General features: G+C 44.4%; 1 protein-coding gene across 11 annotated transcripts in view; it reads left to right on the top strand.

The window, feature by feature from the left end:
• SRGAP2 (SLIT-ROBO Rho GTPase activating protein 2) overlaps nt 1-18064 on the top strand; it is a 254626-nt gene that overhangs the window by 85351 nt on the left and 151211 nt on the right. For all 11 annotated transcript variants that reach the window (XM_021003033.2, XM_021003030.2, XM_021003034.2 and 8 more), the window contains exon 3: nt 10073-10265. In XM_021003033.2, the coding sequence (XP_020858692.1) occupies nt 10073-10265 (193 nt within the window). The remainder of the gene's footprint in view (nt 1-10072; nt 10266-18064) is intronic.

Genomic DNA, 18064 nt, shown 5'->3' with positions numbered 1-18064 from the left:
TCTCTTTGTCCACTAGGTCATTTTGCCTTAAGGAAAAGGATAGTTAAACGAAATCGAGCTTTATTACTAATCTCCTGCCATGAGTTTTTCAAAGCGATAAAAGTTGGAATTAAAAATGTATGGAATGGAAAATTTGGTCCTGGAATATATCCCTTTTATATTTTTATCATTGTGGGGGTAGGAGTTGGGGAGACCCTGTGCTTAGGTTTCCCATTCTCCTCAGCCTAACAGTAAACATAAAAAAACCAAAACCAAACCCCACCATGCCTCGGTGCTGTGCTGTTCTCGGTGCTATACAAAACGAGTTAAATGCAGTAGCTATCTGCCAGGAATTTATGATCTCATTTTCTCCCAAATCAACTCTGCTATAGCATTAAACAGCTAGAAATATGGTTTGTTTTGGCACCGTTCGCCTTCACCTATTTGGGCATCATTCAACAGCTTGGTGTAATGGAAAGAGATTTGAACTTGGAGTCAGCCTGAGTTTGTTTTCTAGCTCTGACCATGAGCAAGTTAAGTATCTCACTTTCCTTCTGTGAGTTTCTGTTACTATCTAGAAAGTGGGCCTAAGATTTTATGCTTAATTTTTTTCTTCTATTTTTTTTTCTTTTTTCCCCCTCTCAATGGGAGGGATGGGGGATGCTGGGCAGAAGAAGAAAAAGAATACTTTCGTTATTTGAAAAAAAATTAAAATTTCAAAAATAATGTATTTTTTTACCTGAGGGTTGCTGGGAAGAAAGCATATTACCATTAGTAGGCACTCAGAAATATTTGTTGCTTGATTCATTGATTTCATTCTGGTCTTTAGGGATATCTTGCTTATTCAAGGCTCTAGTAGTAGATCAAACAAATTAGATTGGGGGACATATTCCAGAGGAGCAAGCCTGTCCTCATCCTCCAGAGGTTTTGTGTGTTCCACAGGTTAAGGCTAGATTTTTTGGCTTGGGGAATTTCTTTCTTAAATATCCCAGTCAAGCCAGAGGGGTTAAAATGATTAATTGAGCATTTGATGTGACAACATTTCATTTGGGAACCATTTGTCTTTGACTTGATATTGAGTCACTTCAAAGAGCCTGGGGCGACAGAGATGACAAAAGTTCATTGAAAATTCCCCTTCACCCCAACATCCCCCCAAATCTTACCCTTTTATTTCAGTTACTTGATTCTACTGCTTTCCAGTCATTTGACTAGGGGCTGGAAGGAAGAAAGGCAGGAGAGAGGAAAGAAGAGAGGAAGGAAGGAAAGAGGGAAAGGAAGGAATGTCTACATTTGTAATTGCTCACCTGAATAAGGGATTACCAGGGAAAAGGCACTGCATTGTTGCTAATAATTAGCAGTATTTCATGCAGGAATTCTCCACTCATAGAATTCATTTGCTCACTGTGGCCTCTTGTTGCCTGAAAAGAATTTGAAAAAAAATGTTTCCTATCTCTTAATTTAATAGACCCCAGAATCCTTCTGCATAAATCTACAAGACTGATCTTCCTTAAAAAACCTTTTTTCTCTCCTCTTCCTCACTCCTGTCAAAAACTGTCATGGTTCCCCATTGCCTACTGCAAATCAAAACTCCTGGGCCTGACTTTATAAATATAATATAAAATAACACAACATAAATAATATATTTATTTTATTTTTTCATTTAAGAAACATTTTATCTCATACTTAACCTCCTCTCTTCAATGAAACAAAAACTCTAGTAATAAATCTGCATAGTCAAGCAAAACCCATCCCCTCATTGACTGCATCCAAAACTGTAGGTCTCTTTGTCTCTTGAATTCATCTCTCCTTTCTTCACCCCCTCTACCCCATCTCCCATCTCCATACCTTTGCACTGATCATCTCTCATGTCTGGAATGCATTCCCTTCTCACCTTTCCCTCAGAGAATCCTGCTGTACCTTAAATATACCGCTGAAGAAACACTATAGTATTTCCTCCAGGGGTGGGAACCTGCGACCTTGAGACCACAGATGTGACCCTCTAGGTCCTCAAGTGCAGCCCTTTGATGGAATGCAGGTCAAAGGGGCTGCACTTGAGGACCTAGAGGGCCGCATGTGACCTGAAGGCCACAGACTCCCCACCCGTCATACCTTCCCTCTCTTACTACCTTTGTATTTATTCTATATATATTCACACAGGGTAGTGTCCTAAAAGTCAGACGTGGAGTTTTCAGCTTTGGTTAGTAGCTTAAGGAAGTTCTTAAGCTTTAATAGCTTAAAACTCCACTAAGGCTTCTGGGACACCCTTATATATGCACTTATGTCCCTGATAGAACTCGAGGCTTGGAGTCAGGAAGACCTGAGTCTGAATCCTGCCTCTGGTATTTACTAGTAATATGACTCTGGACAAATCACTTACCCTCTCTCAGCCTCAGTTTCTTTATCTATAAAAAAATGGGGATAATAATAGCTTTTAACCCCCAGGGTTGTTAGGATCAGTAAATGGTCAGTGCTGTGCAAGCCAACATTAGAATGTATAGCCAGGTTCTAATGAGTAAGAATGATGACTCCCTGAAAATAGGTTCATATATTTGAATTTGTACTATTTGAAGTCATTTTTTGGGGGAAATGCATTATTTTCACTAATCAGGACATAGCTGTAATTTCCAGAGGGTAGGCATTTTTCCTGCTCTGTGTTTGTATCCCCCAAATCTAACTCGATTCCCCTCACAAAATGCAGATACTATAATTGTTGATTGATTGATTAAAGACATTTATTTTCTCTCAGCTTCAGTTTCCTTATCTATAAAATGGGGATAATCATGCTCTGATTATCTACATCACAGTCCTGACCTGAGGATCAAATGAAATCCTTGTCAGCCAAATGCTCTGCAGACTTGAAAGTGCATTATCAGCGTCCAGAGATGTTACTGTCGTGTTCTCAGATTATTTTCTGAGTTACTCTTGCCTCCCAGAATAGATAGTAAGCTCACTTAAGGGCAGGAATTGTGGGTCCTTGCTTTTATGCATCCTCCAAGGCATTCCTTGTACACAGCTGAACAGCATGGCAGGCGCACTACAAATATTTGCTGATTGATTGGAAATATCACTGGAGTGGTGCTCTAAAGACCAGGGTTCAAATCCCTGACCTGATATTCCACATATGTGTGTGTGTGTGTGTGTGTGTGTGTGTGTGTGTATGTGTGTATTCCCTATATACATAACTTGGGTGAGTTCTTTCCCTTCTCTGGTCCCATTTCTTTTTAAAATGAAGGCCTTTGACTAGGCTTTCCAGTGTCAAGATACTATCCTGTAAACAAAGGCAAAGGACCCTGTGTTTGGCAGAGTATGCTCAGCAGTTTAATGTGGGTTTTTAAAAAATTAATAAATAAATGTAGATCATAAGATTTAGAGCTAGGAGGGACAGTACCGATGAACTAGTCCATCCCGCTCTTTTCCCAGATGGGAAATTGAGGTGCAAGAGTGACTTGCCCTAAGGTCACATAAGTAATAACTGCTAGAGCAGGCGTTCCAGGCCCGGCCTGACTCCAGATCAGCCATCTCTGTGTGGGTTACTGCTAGATATAAGATGGCAAGCCTGAGGCCGCAAGTTCTGTAGAAAGGGAAACCTGCAGTGTGAAGGAGTGAGGCCAGACTTGGCAGCTCCTTCTGACCTCCTTCCCTAGGAACTGTTTGGTAGAGGAAAGATTAAAGTAGAGATAAGGGCTCTTAGTAAAAGATATGCAAATAGAGCCTGCTTGAAGGCCTCAGTTGTGTTCTGATTTGACAGATACTAGATACTAGACAGATACTAGAAAGGTAATGGGATTTAATTTTACTTATATTACTGAGTGACAGCAGGTGTTTTTAAAAAAGACTTAAACCAGCCAAAGCTGGATTTGTGAGAAAAATCCATTGGATTGTTATTATTAGTAGAGATATTAGAGATAGATATCTTTTATTTATACCATTTATTAACATTGGCTGAAAGACAAGGTGATGTGCTATATACAAACATAGGAGGTACACAGCCCAGCCTTCTGGGGATGAGAGGTGGGGAGAGAGAGTGAGACAGTGGGACATGGTGACAAAGAGAGAGAAAAGAGTGGTTTGTCTAAGCTTAGAAATTTGCTTTCCCTTTCTATCCTCTTCTGTCTCTTCCCCAGAAGGAATGGCGTAGCTGGGTGTGGTTAGTAACTCATACTTGGCCAAACCTAGAATTACATTTCTCCAGAATGCTGTGCTGGCTGTATCTGGTGAGCTCAGATCAGAACGGAGGATGCCCAGTGAACATTACTTGCCATGCTAATTAGCCAGTAGGGCTTAATGACAGAGCCAAGCATGTTGCCTGGCTCCCCCAGTTTGTCTCAGGCATACCCAAGTGCATTTGGAAATTGGGTGCACCCACACAAAGACAGAAATGGAAGCCATAGCTTCCTTCCTTGTTTTTGGTCTCCATTTTCTTACCTTTGTGGTATTTCCCTCCTAACCAACTAACAAGAACAACTCTAGTTTCAGTCTTGATCTAAATATCTATATGAAACACTAACCACCGATTAGCTCTTATCCACAAGTATCTCCCTCCTCCTCCTCTCAAAAATAGTTGCCCCTCTTTCTTTTTCAGAGTGGTTTCTGTAAAAGAAAGCCATCTTCCAGGAAAAGTCTATTTAAAAAAAAAGGAAGAGAGAGAAAGGAGAGGCAGAAGACTCTAACTTTGTTTTAGGTCTACCTGATGGGTGGGCAACCTGCGGCCTCGAGGCCTTAAGTGTGGCCTTTTGTTTGAGTCCAAGTTTTACAGAACAAATCCTTTTATTAAGGTATTCATAGGCTGACTCTGCTAATTTAAGGAATAATTGAAGCAAAGATAACCGAGATTGGCATTGTCCTCAAAAGAGTCCTTTTAGATGTAGTGGTCCAGGCTGAGTTGCACAGGATTCCTGGGGCAGGGAGAAGTATCCATGTCACCTTCAGGGCAGAATCATCACTATTCTCTTGGCTAGTTTACCCACATATCATTTCAGGTTCTCCTCTGGCACCTTTGGACTTGGTTTAGTGAATGGGGAGGGAATATAGGCCTTTCTCTGAGATATTGCTGCTCCTATAAACTGATTAGATTTTTTAATGAGCTGATTGACTTCCCCAAATACAGTAAGAAGGGCAGACCAGAACCCAAAAGCACATCATGGATCCCTGGAGTCCGCCTCACCTAGCTATGAACTAAATTGGGAAAAACCTTATATGAGTTGAACTACTGTGTGGATTGAGGCAAGGGAAAGGAGAGGAGGGGAGTTAAAGGGAATCCCTCTAAGCTTGGACAAACCCCTCTTTTCTTCTCTGCTCTCCCATCTCCACCCCTGCGGTCCCTCCCCTCCCCTCCCCAGAGTAGAGCTGCCTCCTGCTTGGGCACAAGGCCCGGGTGTGCTGGCGTTCAGTGGCCTATTGTGTGCAGAGGCAGAGAGTTGGCATGTCTGCCATGCAGCACCCCCCCCCCCCTTATTGTTTTCCTTTGCAGCAGCGATGAAATCCTGAGGCAGCACATTCTGCCTTGGGCAGAGCTCAGGCTGCTTTCTGCCTTGATACAACCAAGTGGAACCAGAAGGTCTAGATTTTTATTTGTGTGAAGTGAACATGTTTGTGTTCTGAGGGAGATGGCAGGGGAGGCTTACTGCCTCTGACCTTCAGGAGGAGGGGCACAAGACATCTCCCAGGGACAGGTTGAATGTGGCCTTGAATCTTGTAGTTTATTGAGTTTTTCTTGGCAGGCTGGTAGAATTCTTGAAGTTTGTTCCCTTACTTTGCCTGCCTTTAACCCCGTGCTGAATGACCTAGGGCTATCTTTCACATGATTTAATTAAAAAAAAAATTTACTTCCTCTAAATCCACCCTTCGGAGTAGCTCTAGGAAGTGGACACAGACAACAGGCTCAGACAGAAGACTTCCAGAATCAATCAGTGGGTCAGCTGAAACCCAACCCTAATTAGCCCCCAAACAGGGGGAGCTGAGAAGGGGCACAGTTCTAGTGTTGAGAGATACTACTCCCCAATCGTTTACCCCACGAAAGGCAGCTACATCAGTGTCCAGTTTTCTTTAGTTCCCTATCTATTGCCAACCCAGTGAGACTGGATACAGTATCTCAAAGCGCTAGCCTACTCTCCCTAGAAACAGTCCCTTGACTAATCAAGACCTTGGCCCAGTCCACCTGAAGCTAGTGATAGAATGAAGAGAAATAGCCAGAGGTCCTGCCGTCCCCAGCCCTACAGCTACAGCTGCAGGATGGTAAAGACTGGCCTGAGCTGGTCGCTTTCCCTACTGTACCAGCTGTTTGAGGAGGGGAGATCAAAGGAAGTGGCAGCTGGAATACTGCTGATTGCTGTTCCCATCTTCCTTCCCCCACCCCCACCCTAGTGCCTCCCCTTCCCTTCAGATCCCTGAAAAAACTTCTGAGGGCCCCAGATTTCCTAGTGCACCCAGGGACACGCTCTCTGGGCTGCTTATTCTTTAGCTAAGACCAGAATTTTAATAAGTGGGGAAGGCAGTGGCAGTGTCTTCCCACCATTTGGAAATTCTAAATTCTCTGTCTAGTGGTGTGGCATTATGGGAAATAGCCTAGGTGGGTATGTAGTCCCAGCACTACCACTACACAGTAATGGGATCTTGGACAGGCAGGGTCATCTTTTGTGCCTGAGCTTCTCCATCTTAGAGAATGAGAACATTAGACGGCACCCTCCCCAGACAGCTTGTTCCTCTAGCTTCCCCTGCCAGGGGGGCCAAGTCTTCAGCATCACCAGTGAATCAGAAAGTTCGCCCACTGACCAGCTAGCTAATCCCACCTGCTCGTCTGCTGACTAAGTGACCAGGGAACTGTTTTAGCCTAAAGAGTCTCAGTTTCCTATTTTAACTGGCGACTCTTAAGTGACAGCAGTGAATACTTATTGCTGACCATCCCTCCCCCAGTCCACAGGTAGTTCAACTGATGGGTTACTGCTAACTTCTCATTAATCTACAGGAGAGGAGCAGGTGTCTCTTGGAACATATTCTCACCGGGCAGGGCTGTTGCCTTTAAGAGGTTTAGGAATCCCTGGGCGCATTAGGGCCCCTCACCTTTGACTAGCTTTCCTCCATAGCCACACAGACACAGACACAGACACAGACACACACACACACACACACACACACACACATGCACATATGCATACATGTACACACACATGCACACACACCCATCCAGACAAAAGGGCTTTACTAAAGGAGGCTGGTCTGCTGCCTGCCTCTTGGTCTGGCCCACCTCAAGCTAGTGATAAAGTGGAGAGAAATATCCAGGGGTCCTATCTTCCCCAGCCCTGCAGGATGGTGAAAGCTGACCCGAGCTGGTCATCTATCCTGCTGTACCATGAGAAGGGGCAGGCATGGTGGGTCGAAGGAAATAATGCTGAAAAATTGCTGCTTACTGTCTCCATTCCTCCCCTCTTGCCACTCCTTCACTTCAGAACCCTGGAAAAACTGGTCTGAGGGCTCTAGGAGATTTCCTGGTACCCCCAGGGGCATCCTCTCTGGGCTGGGTATTCCTAGCCTAAGACTAGAATAGAGGGAATGTGCCCTTTTAATGAGTGGCAAAGGCAGTAGTAGGGAAGGCACTCCAAGAAGGAGTACCCTGGGGCTCAGTTTCAGTTCAGACAGGGTCATTTTGGGGCCAGTTGGCACTGGCAGCTCCAAGGGAAGAGAGGAAGGGAGGAAAATGGTTAGGTAGCTATGAAACCCAGAATGAGTCAGATTTGAGGCCCTTGCCCCGGAACAGTGCCATATGGGTGCTTTCTGCCCTCACCTTGTTGCTCCATAGCAGGCACCTCAGTCATCATATGGCTCTGATCCTAGGTTTGCCTGCCATTCACCACCAGCCCCCGTGAAAGCCTGGGCTCTCCATGCATGCACAGTTCTTGTCCTCAAATGACTTATCAGTGCAGAGGCAATACAGTTCCAGAGTTGAGGCAACAGAAATACCTGGAAAGAAACTTGCAGAGTCTATAGGGAAAGGCAGAGAATGGGTCCTCATTGGTTGTTTTCCTTAGCATGGGCAGCTCCTCCCACTTCCTAAATAGGGCCCAAGGGATCCCTAGTAAAGATAATGGGGATGGCTGCCCGGGGAAAGATGGAGAAAATAAAGGCTGCAGTCTCTGAGGTGGGGCAGGGAAAGGGAGGGAGAGATTGGCTGCTGCACCGTACGGCTCCGCAGTCCTTCTGTAAGCTGGAAAGCAAGCAGTCTGGCTTTGGCAGTGCCCGCCTTCACGGAGGTGCCAGATCCGCCTGCCGCACTTAGATGCGATTGACTTCTCTGACAGTGAGGGATTTGCAGCCCTGCTCAGGCAGCAGGTCGGGATGGCAGGCAGATTGGGAGGCATCTGGAGTCACCAGTATTTCAGGTCAGGAGGGATTGTTTGCCAGTTCTGTCTAAAGATGATCGGAGAGGTCTTGCCAGCCGCACCCTCACCTAGCCGTTTGCCTAGGCCTGGCACGATGGAAGGAAGGAGGCGTCAGTGGGAAGGAGGCAGTAGGGATTTTGCCACTGCATAAACACTGTACCTTTTGGACTTAGTGACTTGACATTTCTTCAAAGACCCTGGAAATAGCGTATGAGTTTGGTTCACAGATAATGCAGTGGCCAGCGTGCTTGATTCTAGGAGAACAGTTCAAAGTATCTGAGATCTTGAGCTGGAAGGAACCCCAGAAGCCATCAACCCATCCCACCCCCTTTTTGATTGCTGAGGAAGCTGGACTTAGGTAAATCAAATGACACCCCCCCCCAAGGTGACATAGATTGTAGCTGTCTGAGGTGGAATTTGAACCCATGGCTTTGACTCTAGTTCCAGTTTTTTATTATACCATCCTATCTCCAAATTTCACTCATTCTTAGTTGTATCTCTGTATTATCTTGGGCAAATTTTCTCCTTTCTGTGTCTCAGTCAAATAGCTCTGTGGCTATAGCTGATCACTTTTGCCTCCCTGGGCCCCAATTTCCTCCTGTAGAAAGTGAAGGGGTTGGCTGAGATGGTCTTCTGTGATTCTGTAAATCCTTTTAACTCTCTCTCAAGTGGGTGAAGAGAAAGGTATTAAGCCAATGTCTAATTAAGACAGTGTCTACAAAGTTGATCCTTCTGGCTTTTATTAAGCACGCCTTTTAGTCTACTACATTAAATGGTGCCCTGAAAGAGGGAATGGTGTTTCTGGAGGTTTTCCATATCCTAGAACTTCTGGATAGCTTAAGATGGGATGACAGAAAATTTGCTTCTTACATTAATTACTTTTATCCTCCCTGGGGGACAGATAAGTGAAAAATGGGAACTCTTCCAATTCAGTAAACATTTATTAAGGGTCTTCCATGGGTGTGGTAATGTGCTGGGCCTTGGGGATAAAAAGATAAAAATTATGTTGTTCCTGCCCTCAAAGATATTTTGTTCTCCTGGGGGAGCAGAGGAAAGGCAAGTCTAAATGGAGGAGAAGTAGGACGTGAGCTGAACCTCAAAGGGAAATAAGGAATCTGAAAGGCAGAGATGAGGAGGCTATGTATTTTGGGTATGGTTTGGGGGGTGGGGCTAGGGGAGGGGTCATCTTGTTTGATTGTATGGAAGCTGGTGTTTGGAAACCCTTTGAGTTTAGTGAATGGCTAGCTGTCTACTTTTTCCAGAACCTAGAGTGTGAAAAAAGGAGTAATAGGGAACAGGGCTGGAAAAGTGATACTTGCACCTTTGGAAGATGCTTAGCCATGTAAAGAATAATTTGGAAGGGGGAGTCTGGAAGTGGGGAGACCAATTAGAAAGATATTATAAATAGTCTTAGAAAGGGCTTGAGATAGGGTGGTGGCAGTATGAGTGGAAAGAAGATAGATCTAATATATGTGACGGTACAATCAACAAGCCTTGGCAACTGATTGGATATAGGGGAGCTGGTGAGAAGGAAGAAAAGATCAAGGGCAACATCAAGATTCTGAGTCTGGGTGCCCTGGAAGTGGTGGCACCATCAGTGAAAAGGGGCAGGCTTGGATGGACGGGTTTGTGAGAGTTAAGGATGGTGAGTTCAGTTTTGGTCATGTTGGGTTATTTGAGGTTCTTAATCTAACCTTGTTCACCTATTTGCATTGCAGAGATCCGTGCCCAACTCACGGAACAGATGAAATGCTTAGACCAACAGTGTGAGCTTCGAGTACAGCTGTTACAAGATCTTCAGGACTTCTTCCGAAAGAAGGCTGAAATTGAGATGGACTACTCCCGGAACTTGGAGAAGCTTGCAGAGCGCTTCCTGGCCAAGACTCGGAGCACTAAGGACCAGCAGTTCAAGTAAAGTGTTTCTTAGTTTTTAATTTTGGGATCTCCTGGGGAAGCTGGGTTTGTTGACCCATGATTTATTTCAGATGATTGATTAGTTCAGGATAGAAAAGTGCTTAGGTACTTTTTCAGGGCAGTCTTACATTCAACCTATCATCCCAAATAAATCAGAATAAATGATGAACTATAAGAATGATGCAGTGTCCAGCAGTTTATACTTGGTATATCTTATCTGCCATGTGTTTTGCCTTCAGTGTTTCTTCCAAATTAGTAATATAGAGGAGACAAAGAGCCCTTTATTTCTTGAATACCACCTCTGAATCCAGGAGCCAGGTTGGATGAAGCAGTATGACAGCCCTGACAGAGTTAATCTGAGAGTTTTCTCCAGATATTATCACATCAGGATCTCTTCACCATAATTTACCCTGGGTTTGTTTTTTGGTTTTAGCAAATCTGATATAGGTAAAGTTAGCTTTTTCAAAAGTGATCAATTAGGGAGTGATTATCCGTGGCAAATTTTGGTAAATATGGAGGTGGTTCTCAATACAGATTGAACTAAATGACCTTGCCTTCCTTTCCAGCTCTGAGATTCTTTAATCCATTGTACAAAAGGATTTAAAGTGGTATTCATTTAATTGCAGGGATTTGTTACTGGATTTATAATAAAAATTTGAGTTTTAAATATCTGTTTGCAGAGCATACCTTTCCTTTATTCGAGTGGCTGTCATAGATGCATAGAATGTTTAGAGTTGGAAGAACACTTAGAGTTTCCATAGTTTAGCCATATTACTTTACAGATATAGAAACAGAATCACCAAATTTTTGAGCCAAAAGAGACCATGAGGGTCATGTCGTCTAATGTTTTCATTCTATAAGATGGAGTAGCTCAGGCACAAAGGATGACCCTGTTTGCCTAAGCTCCCATAACTAGTTGGTGATAATGCTGGAACTAGAACCCAGATTTCCTATGTTGAAGTCTTATATAATCAGGGTAGAGTATCCTGGCCTTGGGAGCAGAAGGATTTGGGTCTATTATGAAATCTGATGCTGGCTCTACAGCTGGGGACAAGTCACTTGAATCCTCTGACCTGGTTTCCTTCTCTTAGCACCGTGCTTGGCACATAGGAATTGTTTACTCAGTGCTTCTTAATTCTTCTCTAAAGGGGAGATCATATTGCTTTGCCTGCCTGCCTAACAAAGATTGTTTGGAGGATCAAAAGAGGTAATATCTGTAAAGCACTTTGTAAACTGTGAAGCGCTATAGAAATAGAAAGTGGCAACATTATGGTCCTAATAGTTAATGTACCATTGCTGCCTCTCCTCGTGTGTGCCCATCTTTGAGGGGTTACCGTGAATGAACTCCCCTGCTTGAAATCTCAGCAATGAGGGTGTGTTCTTCAAAGAGAGGGAACTGGATATTTACTCAGTGATAAGGCATGCTATTAAACTCCACTTTTATCAGCCAGTCTGTCCCAAAAGTTTTAGTGTACTTTAAAGCTTTACTAGCTTAAAAAAAAATAATGGGTCAGTTTTAAGCTTTGGTAGCTTTAAACTTTGGTAAAACCAAGCAGTTGGTTATGTGGAACTGGAATTCAGGAAGGAAATTAAGACTGGATTTCAAAGTGATCTGCCACGGCCATGGGATGATAATCCACCCATGAGAATGGTTACCTTGGCAAGAGAATGTAGAGAGAAAAGAGGAACAAGGACGAAGACTTTTAAAGGGAAGAAGATGGCTGATGGTCTAGTAAAGGAGATTAAGGAGTGGTCAGGTAGGTCCAAGGAGAATTAGGAGAAAGTAGTGCCATAGAGGGGAAAAAAGGCCTGTAGGAAGAGGGAGGTGGTTGAAGTGTCAGAAGCAAGAGAGAGGTCACATAGGATAAGGACTGAGAAGAAGCCAGCTGATTTAATTGTTAAGAGATCACTGGGAACCTTTAGAACATAGTTTTAGCCAAGCGGCTGGGTCAAAAGCCATAGTGAAAGGGTTGAGAATTGAGTGGGAGGTGAGAAAATGGAAGCAGCACATGTAGACAGGTTTTTTCTAGGGGGATGGCTGTGAAATAGATGAGCTAGAAGCGGGCACTTTGAAGGGCCAAGAGGGACATGGAAGGGTTTTTATGAAGGGGAGGAGGCATGAACGTGTTTGTGGACATTAGGGAAAAGAGCCAGTGGAGACAGAGAGGTCGACAATGAGAAAGAGAGGAAATAATCAAAGGCACAAGCTTTTGGAGATGTTGAGGGGCATGGGATCCAGAGCCCAAGTGGAGGAGCTGGTTTCTGCCAGGACAAAGGTAGCACCTTCCTCAGAGGTAGGAGCAAGGAATGAGGGAATAGGGGATGATGTAGCATGGTTTTGAGGTATGGAACAGGGGATGAGACCTTGTGGCAGGTGGCCTTTGTTTTATCAATCAAGTAGGAGATAACATCTTTCGCTGAAAGGAAGAAGACAATGTACTAGATGGCATAGTAGATAGACTGCTGGATCTGCAATCGTGAAGACCTGAGTTCAGATCCAGACTTTGACACTTAGTGACCCAGGGCAAATAACTTACTCCTTCTGCCTTAGTATCCTCCTCTCTAAAATGAGGATAATAATAGCCACCCAGGGCTGTTGTGAGGATAAAATGAGATAATATTTATAAAGTGCTCAGCAACCTGAAAGTGGTATATAAATGCTAGTTATTATCATAATTATAATGATAATATTAACGTCAGGAGCATAGGAAAAGAAGATTGGAAGAGCCAAAGTGCTTGTGTAAGAGACAGTCAATCAGTGAAGCAAGGGCCCAGTTGACAAGTGACACAAATTTATAGAGAAGCGGGTCGTGTAACTTTCTCGAGGAGCTTTCAGCAGTATGTGAGTAGGAGACAGGAAGGAGCAGACAAGGAGGAAGTGAGTAGAGCAGAAAAACCAGTAGATCAGGAGCCAAAGAATCCAGGTTCAAATCCCAGTGCTGCCACTTATTAGCTGTTTGACCGTGGGCAAGATGCTTAACTTCTCTGGGCCTCAGTTTCCTTATCTGTAAAGTGATACGGTTTAGATTAGGTGACTTCTAAGGTTCTCTAGTTCTAAATCTGTTTTCCTGAAGTGGCTGGAGGAACGTGGAAGGGAGGTTAGTTACCCAGGGCTGGTGTTTGTGCACTAGGTAGTGATAGCACAAGGGGGTGAGGAGCACAGAAGTAGGGAGCAGTGTGTCCTTGAGCTGGTCACCTGCTGTTTTGTCAAGACTTCGAAGGAAGATGAGAGAATGGGTGGGTGAACGGGTAGGGATGGAGGGATGCCTCAGAGGATGGTGATGACAGTGGTGAAGATGTTAACAGCTGACATTTATATAAGGCTTTAAACTTTGCAGAGCACATTATATTCACTAACTCACTTGATTTTGATAACAGCCTTGTGAAGTGGGTTATTTTATTATCCTCATTTAATAAATACAATGTAGGGATTGGAGTCAGGAAGACCAGTGTCAGAATCTTGCCTTAGACACTTACTAGCTGTGTGACCCAGGGCAGTTCCCTTGGAGAGCTGCTGCCAGTGGGTAATGAGGTAGGCCCAGAATTGACTAGGAGGAAGAAAGTGGGCTAGATTGCTTTTGGAAAATGTGAAAGAGCTTTTAATGACCTGAAGCTTCTCCCTGAAATAAAGCCCCATCTTGTGAGACCCACATTCTTCTGCTGTTTGTGTTTGGTTCTGAGTCATGGAACACCACTGTCTCCAAAACTGAACATCACCCAAAGGGCAGCAGAGAGGTGCGTGGAGTGAATGAGCAGGATGTTACAAATCCGAAGAAAGAATTGGGAATTAGAAGTGATGTAAAGAATGCCATCAGAGATACAGGTGGCTAGTCATGTGGTAGTGGTAGGGGTCACCAGTGGAGACCCCAAATGCTTCATTGGTATCCTTGCAATATGGAGAGAAAACAAGAAGGGCCTCCAGCACATTGGGTGTTCTCTTCATGGAGAAGAGTTCCACAAGGGGGGCAGACATGGATGGGTTGTAATCTGTACGCTATGAGGGAATATTAACACTGACAAGATCATAGGCCCATTTTAGAGTAATGGGGTTCCTGAGGGTATACTGGAAAGAGAAACTCCTTTTGATTTCTTTTGTCTGTCTCTTGTATTTCTTTATCTCTGAACATATTGAACATACCCCTCCAATATAATGGATGTTCATTGAGGCCTGGACAATCTCACTTTATATTTATTTTCCAGAGCTTAGCATAGTGCCTGGCATACAACAGGCACTTAATAAATACTTGTTGGTTGATTTATTGATGGCCTGGAGCTGCTAGGACTGAGATGGCACCAAGTGCGGTTTTCGAGGGGAGCTCGGCAGGACTGGAGGGAGCCCCATGGAAAAAGCAAGAGCAAATGCCTGTGTGCCAATGGTGCTTCCTTTTTGTCTGGGTGCTTCAGAGTCATGGAAAGCTGATGAAGAGGAGAGGATGATGTCCTCTGGTTCCTTCCCACCCTGAGTTCTTTAATCCTTCAGTGTAGATGCAGATGTGTAGAAAGCTGGCATCTGTGGACAGGGACTAAGTCAGACAGTCTTTGAGTTCCTTTACAGTTAGATCTCCTTCCAGATCTATGAGATCTGGAGGCATCAGCCTTTGGGGAGTGGGAAGAGAGGGCATCGTGTCGCAGTGGAGAGGCAAAGCAGTTTTCCAGTCCCTCCCTTTCCAGCACACCCCCTGGAGACCACTTATTCTAAAGCAGCTCTAAGATCTTGTCAAAGTTGACTTTCCCTCAGATGAAACAGCCTGCAAGGCATCTGTGGCTGCCCACCTTGTAGAACTCGGGTGCACGTCTTCCACAAAGTCCACCCAGAAGCTCCCGTGGGCACCCGTTACCTCCTTCCAGAGCTGTAGCAGCTGCTGGCCCAGCAGGGCTGTGAGCATGCCTGTTGTGCCGTCAGGAGCGGCAGCCCTGGACGGGCACATCGAGGGGAGATGGAGACTGTTTGCCCTTGGGATAGAGCAGCTGCCTGCCAGGGCCAAAGTCAGTCCATATAGATCTGCCCCACCCTCTGTGAAAACCGTTTCTCATCCTGGCTGGGTTTCAGCCACACATATCGGGTTAGGCTGAGTGGCGCATTTGAGGGCATATGCCGCTGAACTGCCTATTCCCTTTTTTCTAGGAAACTTCTTCCTCTGGGAAGCTATAACCCGGTCACCTTGGGGCTCCCTCCCTTCTCTGCTTTGATCCAGCTCACCTTTTATCCTGGTTACAACATCCTCCTTAAAACCCCCATAGCTCGATGTCCATTGCACCACCCCTCCCCTCCCTTCTCCTCTCCCTCTCCTTCCTTTCTGAAACCTGTTATTTATAAGATGTTACCAGGTTTGTTGTCGATGGATCTTCTTATTGGCCCTCGGTAAAGCTATAGATGGTGGCTTCCCCTGGCCTCTTGACCTGTGGCACGACAGTCTTTTGTTGTTTATCATCCTGACTCAATAGATGACTGGATTTCTATCGTCCCAGATTAATTTCTGAAAAAGAGATGGCCTATTAAATGGTGGTAGAAAATCCTCACCGTGAAGATGTGATTGCATTTACATTGGGCTCCTGGAGGAGCAGAAATGTTTTCCTCTTTCATTCTGAGACTTTGATTGCCTCTTTAAAGTAGGAGTTGTGTTAATATTGCCCAGCAGGGCTTTAACTGATGCTGCACTGTATTTTTTCTGCTGCAAATTACCTTTCAGTGGTCTTGTGCTTGATTTTGATCCCCTACTTTTACTAGCTCATTACCCTCCTTTTTCTTGATTTTTTTAAAGGAATATTCCTGCTATCTTGTCCCTTCTGTGGCTCTTGCTACTCTTTTGTGCTGTTTAGTAACCCATTAAGTACACCTCCATCCTCGTCATCATCAACAGTTAATTAGCACCCCTGGTGCAAGGCATTTATACTAAGTGTGAGCCATCATCCCCATCCTCGAGGAAAACAGAGAAATAAGAAAGAGAGCAGAAATTTATAAAGCACCTTAGGGTTTTCGAAGTACTTTACATTCATTATCTCCTTCCTTGTTCACATTTCCCTGCAGCATATACTATAAGAAATTATCCCCTTTTACAGATGAAGAAAATTATTTAAGTGACTTGTTCATGCCTATCGAATTAGTAAGTTTTTTGTTGTTTGGACGTTTTTCCAGTCGTACCCGACTCTCTGTAATACTGTTTAGGGTTTTCTTGGCAAAGATACTGCAGTGGTTTGCCATTTCCTTCTCCAGCTCATTTTACAGATGAGGATACTGAGGCAAACAGGATGAAGTGACTTTCCTAGGGTAACACAGCCAATAAGTATATGAGGCCAGATTTGAATTCAGGAAGATGAGTCTTCCTGACTGCAGGCCTGGCTCTCTATTCACTGCACCATCTGGCTGCCCTTAGTAAGTTTTAGAGAGGCAGTATTCAAACCTTGGTCTCTCTAGATTACACTGCCCCTAACTCCATCCAGTTGAGAAGTGAGATGTGTACACAGGAAAATAGCCACAGTACAAAGCAGGACATAATCAGTTGTGGAAAAGAAAATGAGTACTGTAGGATTTCAGAGGACATAGCAATTAACTTCCAGCTGGACTGGCCAGAAAATACTTGATGGAAGAGGTCGGCTTTGGGCTGGGCCTTGAAGATGGGTAGGATTTCAGGAGGTGGGGAAGGTGGGGAGAGAGACTGGGGGGAGAAAGGACATTCCAGGCGTGCCTAGAGGCCAGCCAGCATTCTGTAATTCGCCTCTCCTTCTCAATTTAGCTCCTTGAGAAGGTCTTGTACACTTGGTGCCTACATTTTCTTGCCTCTGACCCCTGTCTAAACCCTCTGCAATTTGGCTTATGACCTCATCACTCAACTGGAACTGCTCTCTCCAGCGCTACTGGTGCTCTTTTCATTGCCAGATCCATGGCCTCTTCTCAGTCCTCATCCTTCTTGACCTCTCTGCAGCCTTTGATACCGATGGCCCCATTCCCTGTTAGTGACTCTGGTTCCTCTCCTACCTATTTGACTGTTTCTCCTCAGACTTTTTTGCGTGACCTTCATCCTTGTCATGCCCTCTAACTGTAGGTGTCCTCCAAAGCTTTGTCCTGGGCCCTTTTCTCTGAATCTCATCTATAAAATGAGAGACTTGGCTAAATGACACGGCCTGATGTTTGTGATCCTTTGAAAAGCGGGGAAATATCAATCACGTTCTAGGTACCGTTATTAAACAAGTTGGGCCTGAGCATAGTCATGTCCAGACAATAATAATAACTCACATTTATATGATGTTTTAGGGTTCTTGGAAGACTTTCCTCACCCCAGTCCAGTCAGGTAGATACTTCATTATGTATGTGGTCTCACTGATGTGTGTACTCTCTGGAATTAGAGGATTTCAGAGGTGGAAGGAACCTATGAGGTCATCACTACTCTCAGTTCTCTCCTCTTAAGGCCAAGCAGAAGAAACCATTTCCCCCAACGGGGATTGTGTTTCTTTGGTTTCCTACCCACTGTACACCACAGCACGGTGAGCTGTGGTCCAGATCTGGACCCACTTCTTGTCTGTATGCAGTGTTTATCTAAGGTGTGTGTACTGATAGACTAGCTTTATGGGCCGTCCATCCAACTGCTTGTCGTAGTTTGGACAGTAGGCATTTTTTTATTCATTTGTTTTTTTAGTCAATCAGCAAACATTTATTAAGTACCTACTGTGTACCAGGCATTGGGCTAAGCACTGAAGATACAAAGAAAGGTAGAAAACAGTCTCTGCTGTCAAGGAGCTCACATACTAATGGGGGAGACCACATACAAACAATTGTGAACGAACAAATGAACAATGGG

The sequence above is a fragment of the Phascolarctos cinereus genome, unplaced genomic scaffold (genome assembly GCF_003287225.1).
Source record: "Phascolarctos cinereus isolate Bilbo 61053 unplaced genomic scaffold, phaCin_HiC Scaffold_5;HRSCAF=322, whole genome shotgun sequence".
In the NCBI taxonomy this organism is placed as follows: domain Eukaryota; kingdom Metazoa; phylum Chordata; class Mammalia; order Diprotodontia; family Phascolarctidae; genus Phascolarctos; species Phascolarctos cinereus.
This window is presented reverse-complemented; position numbering and strand designations above follow the sequence as displayed.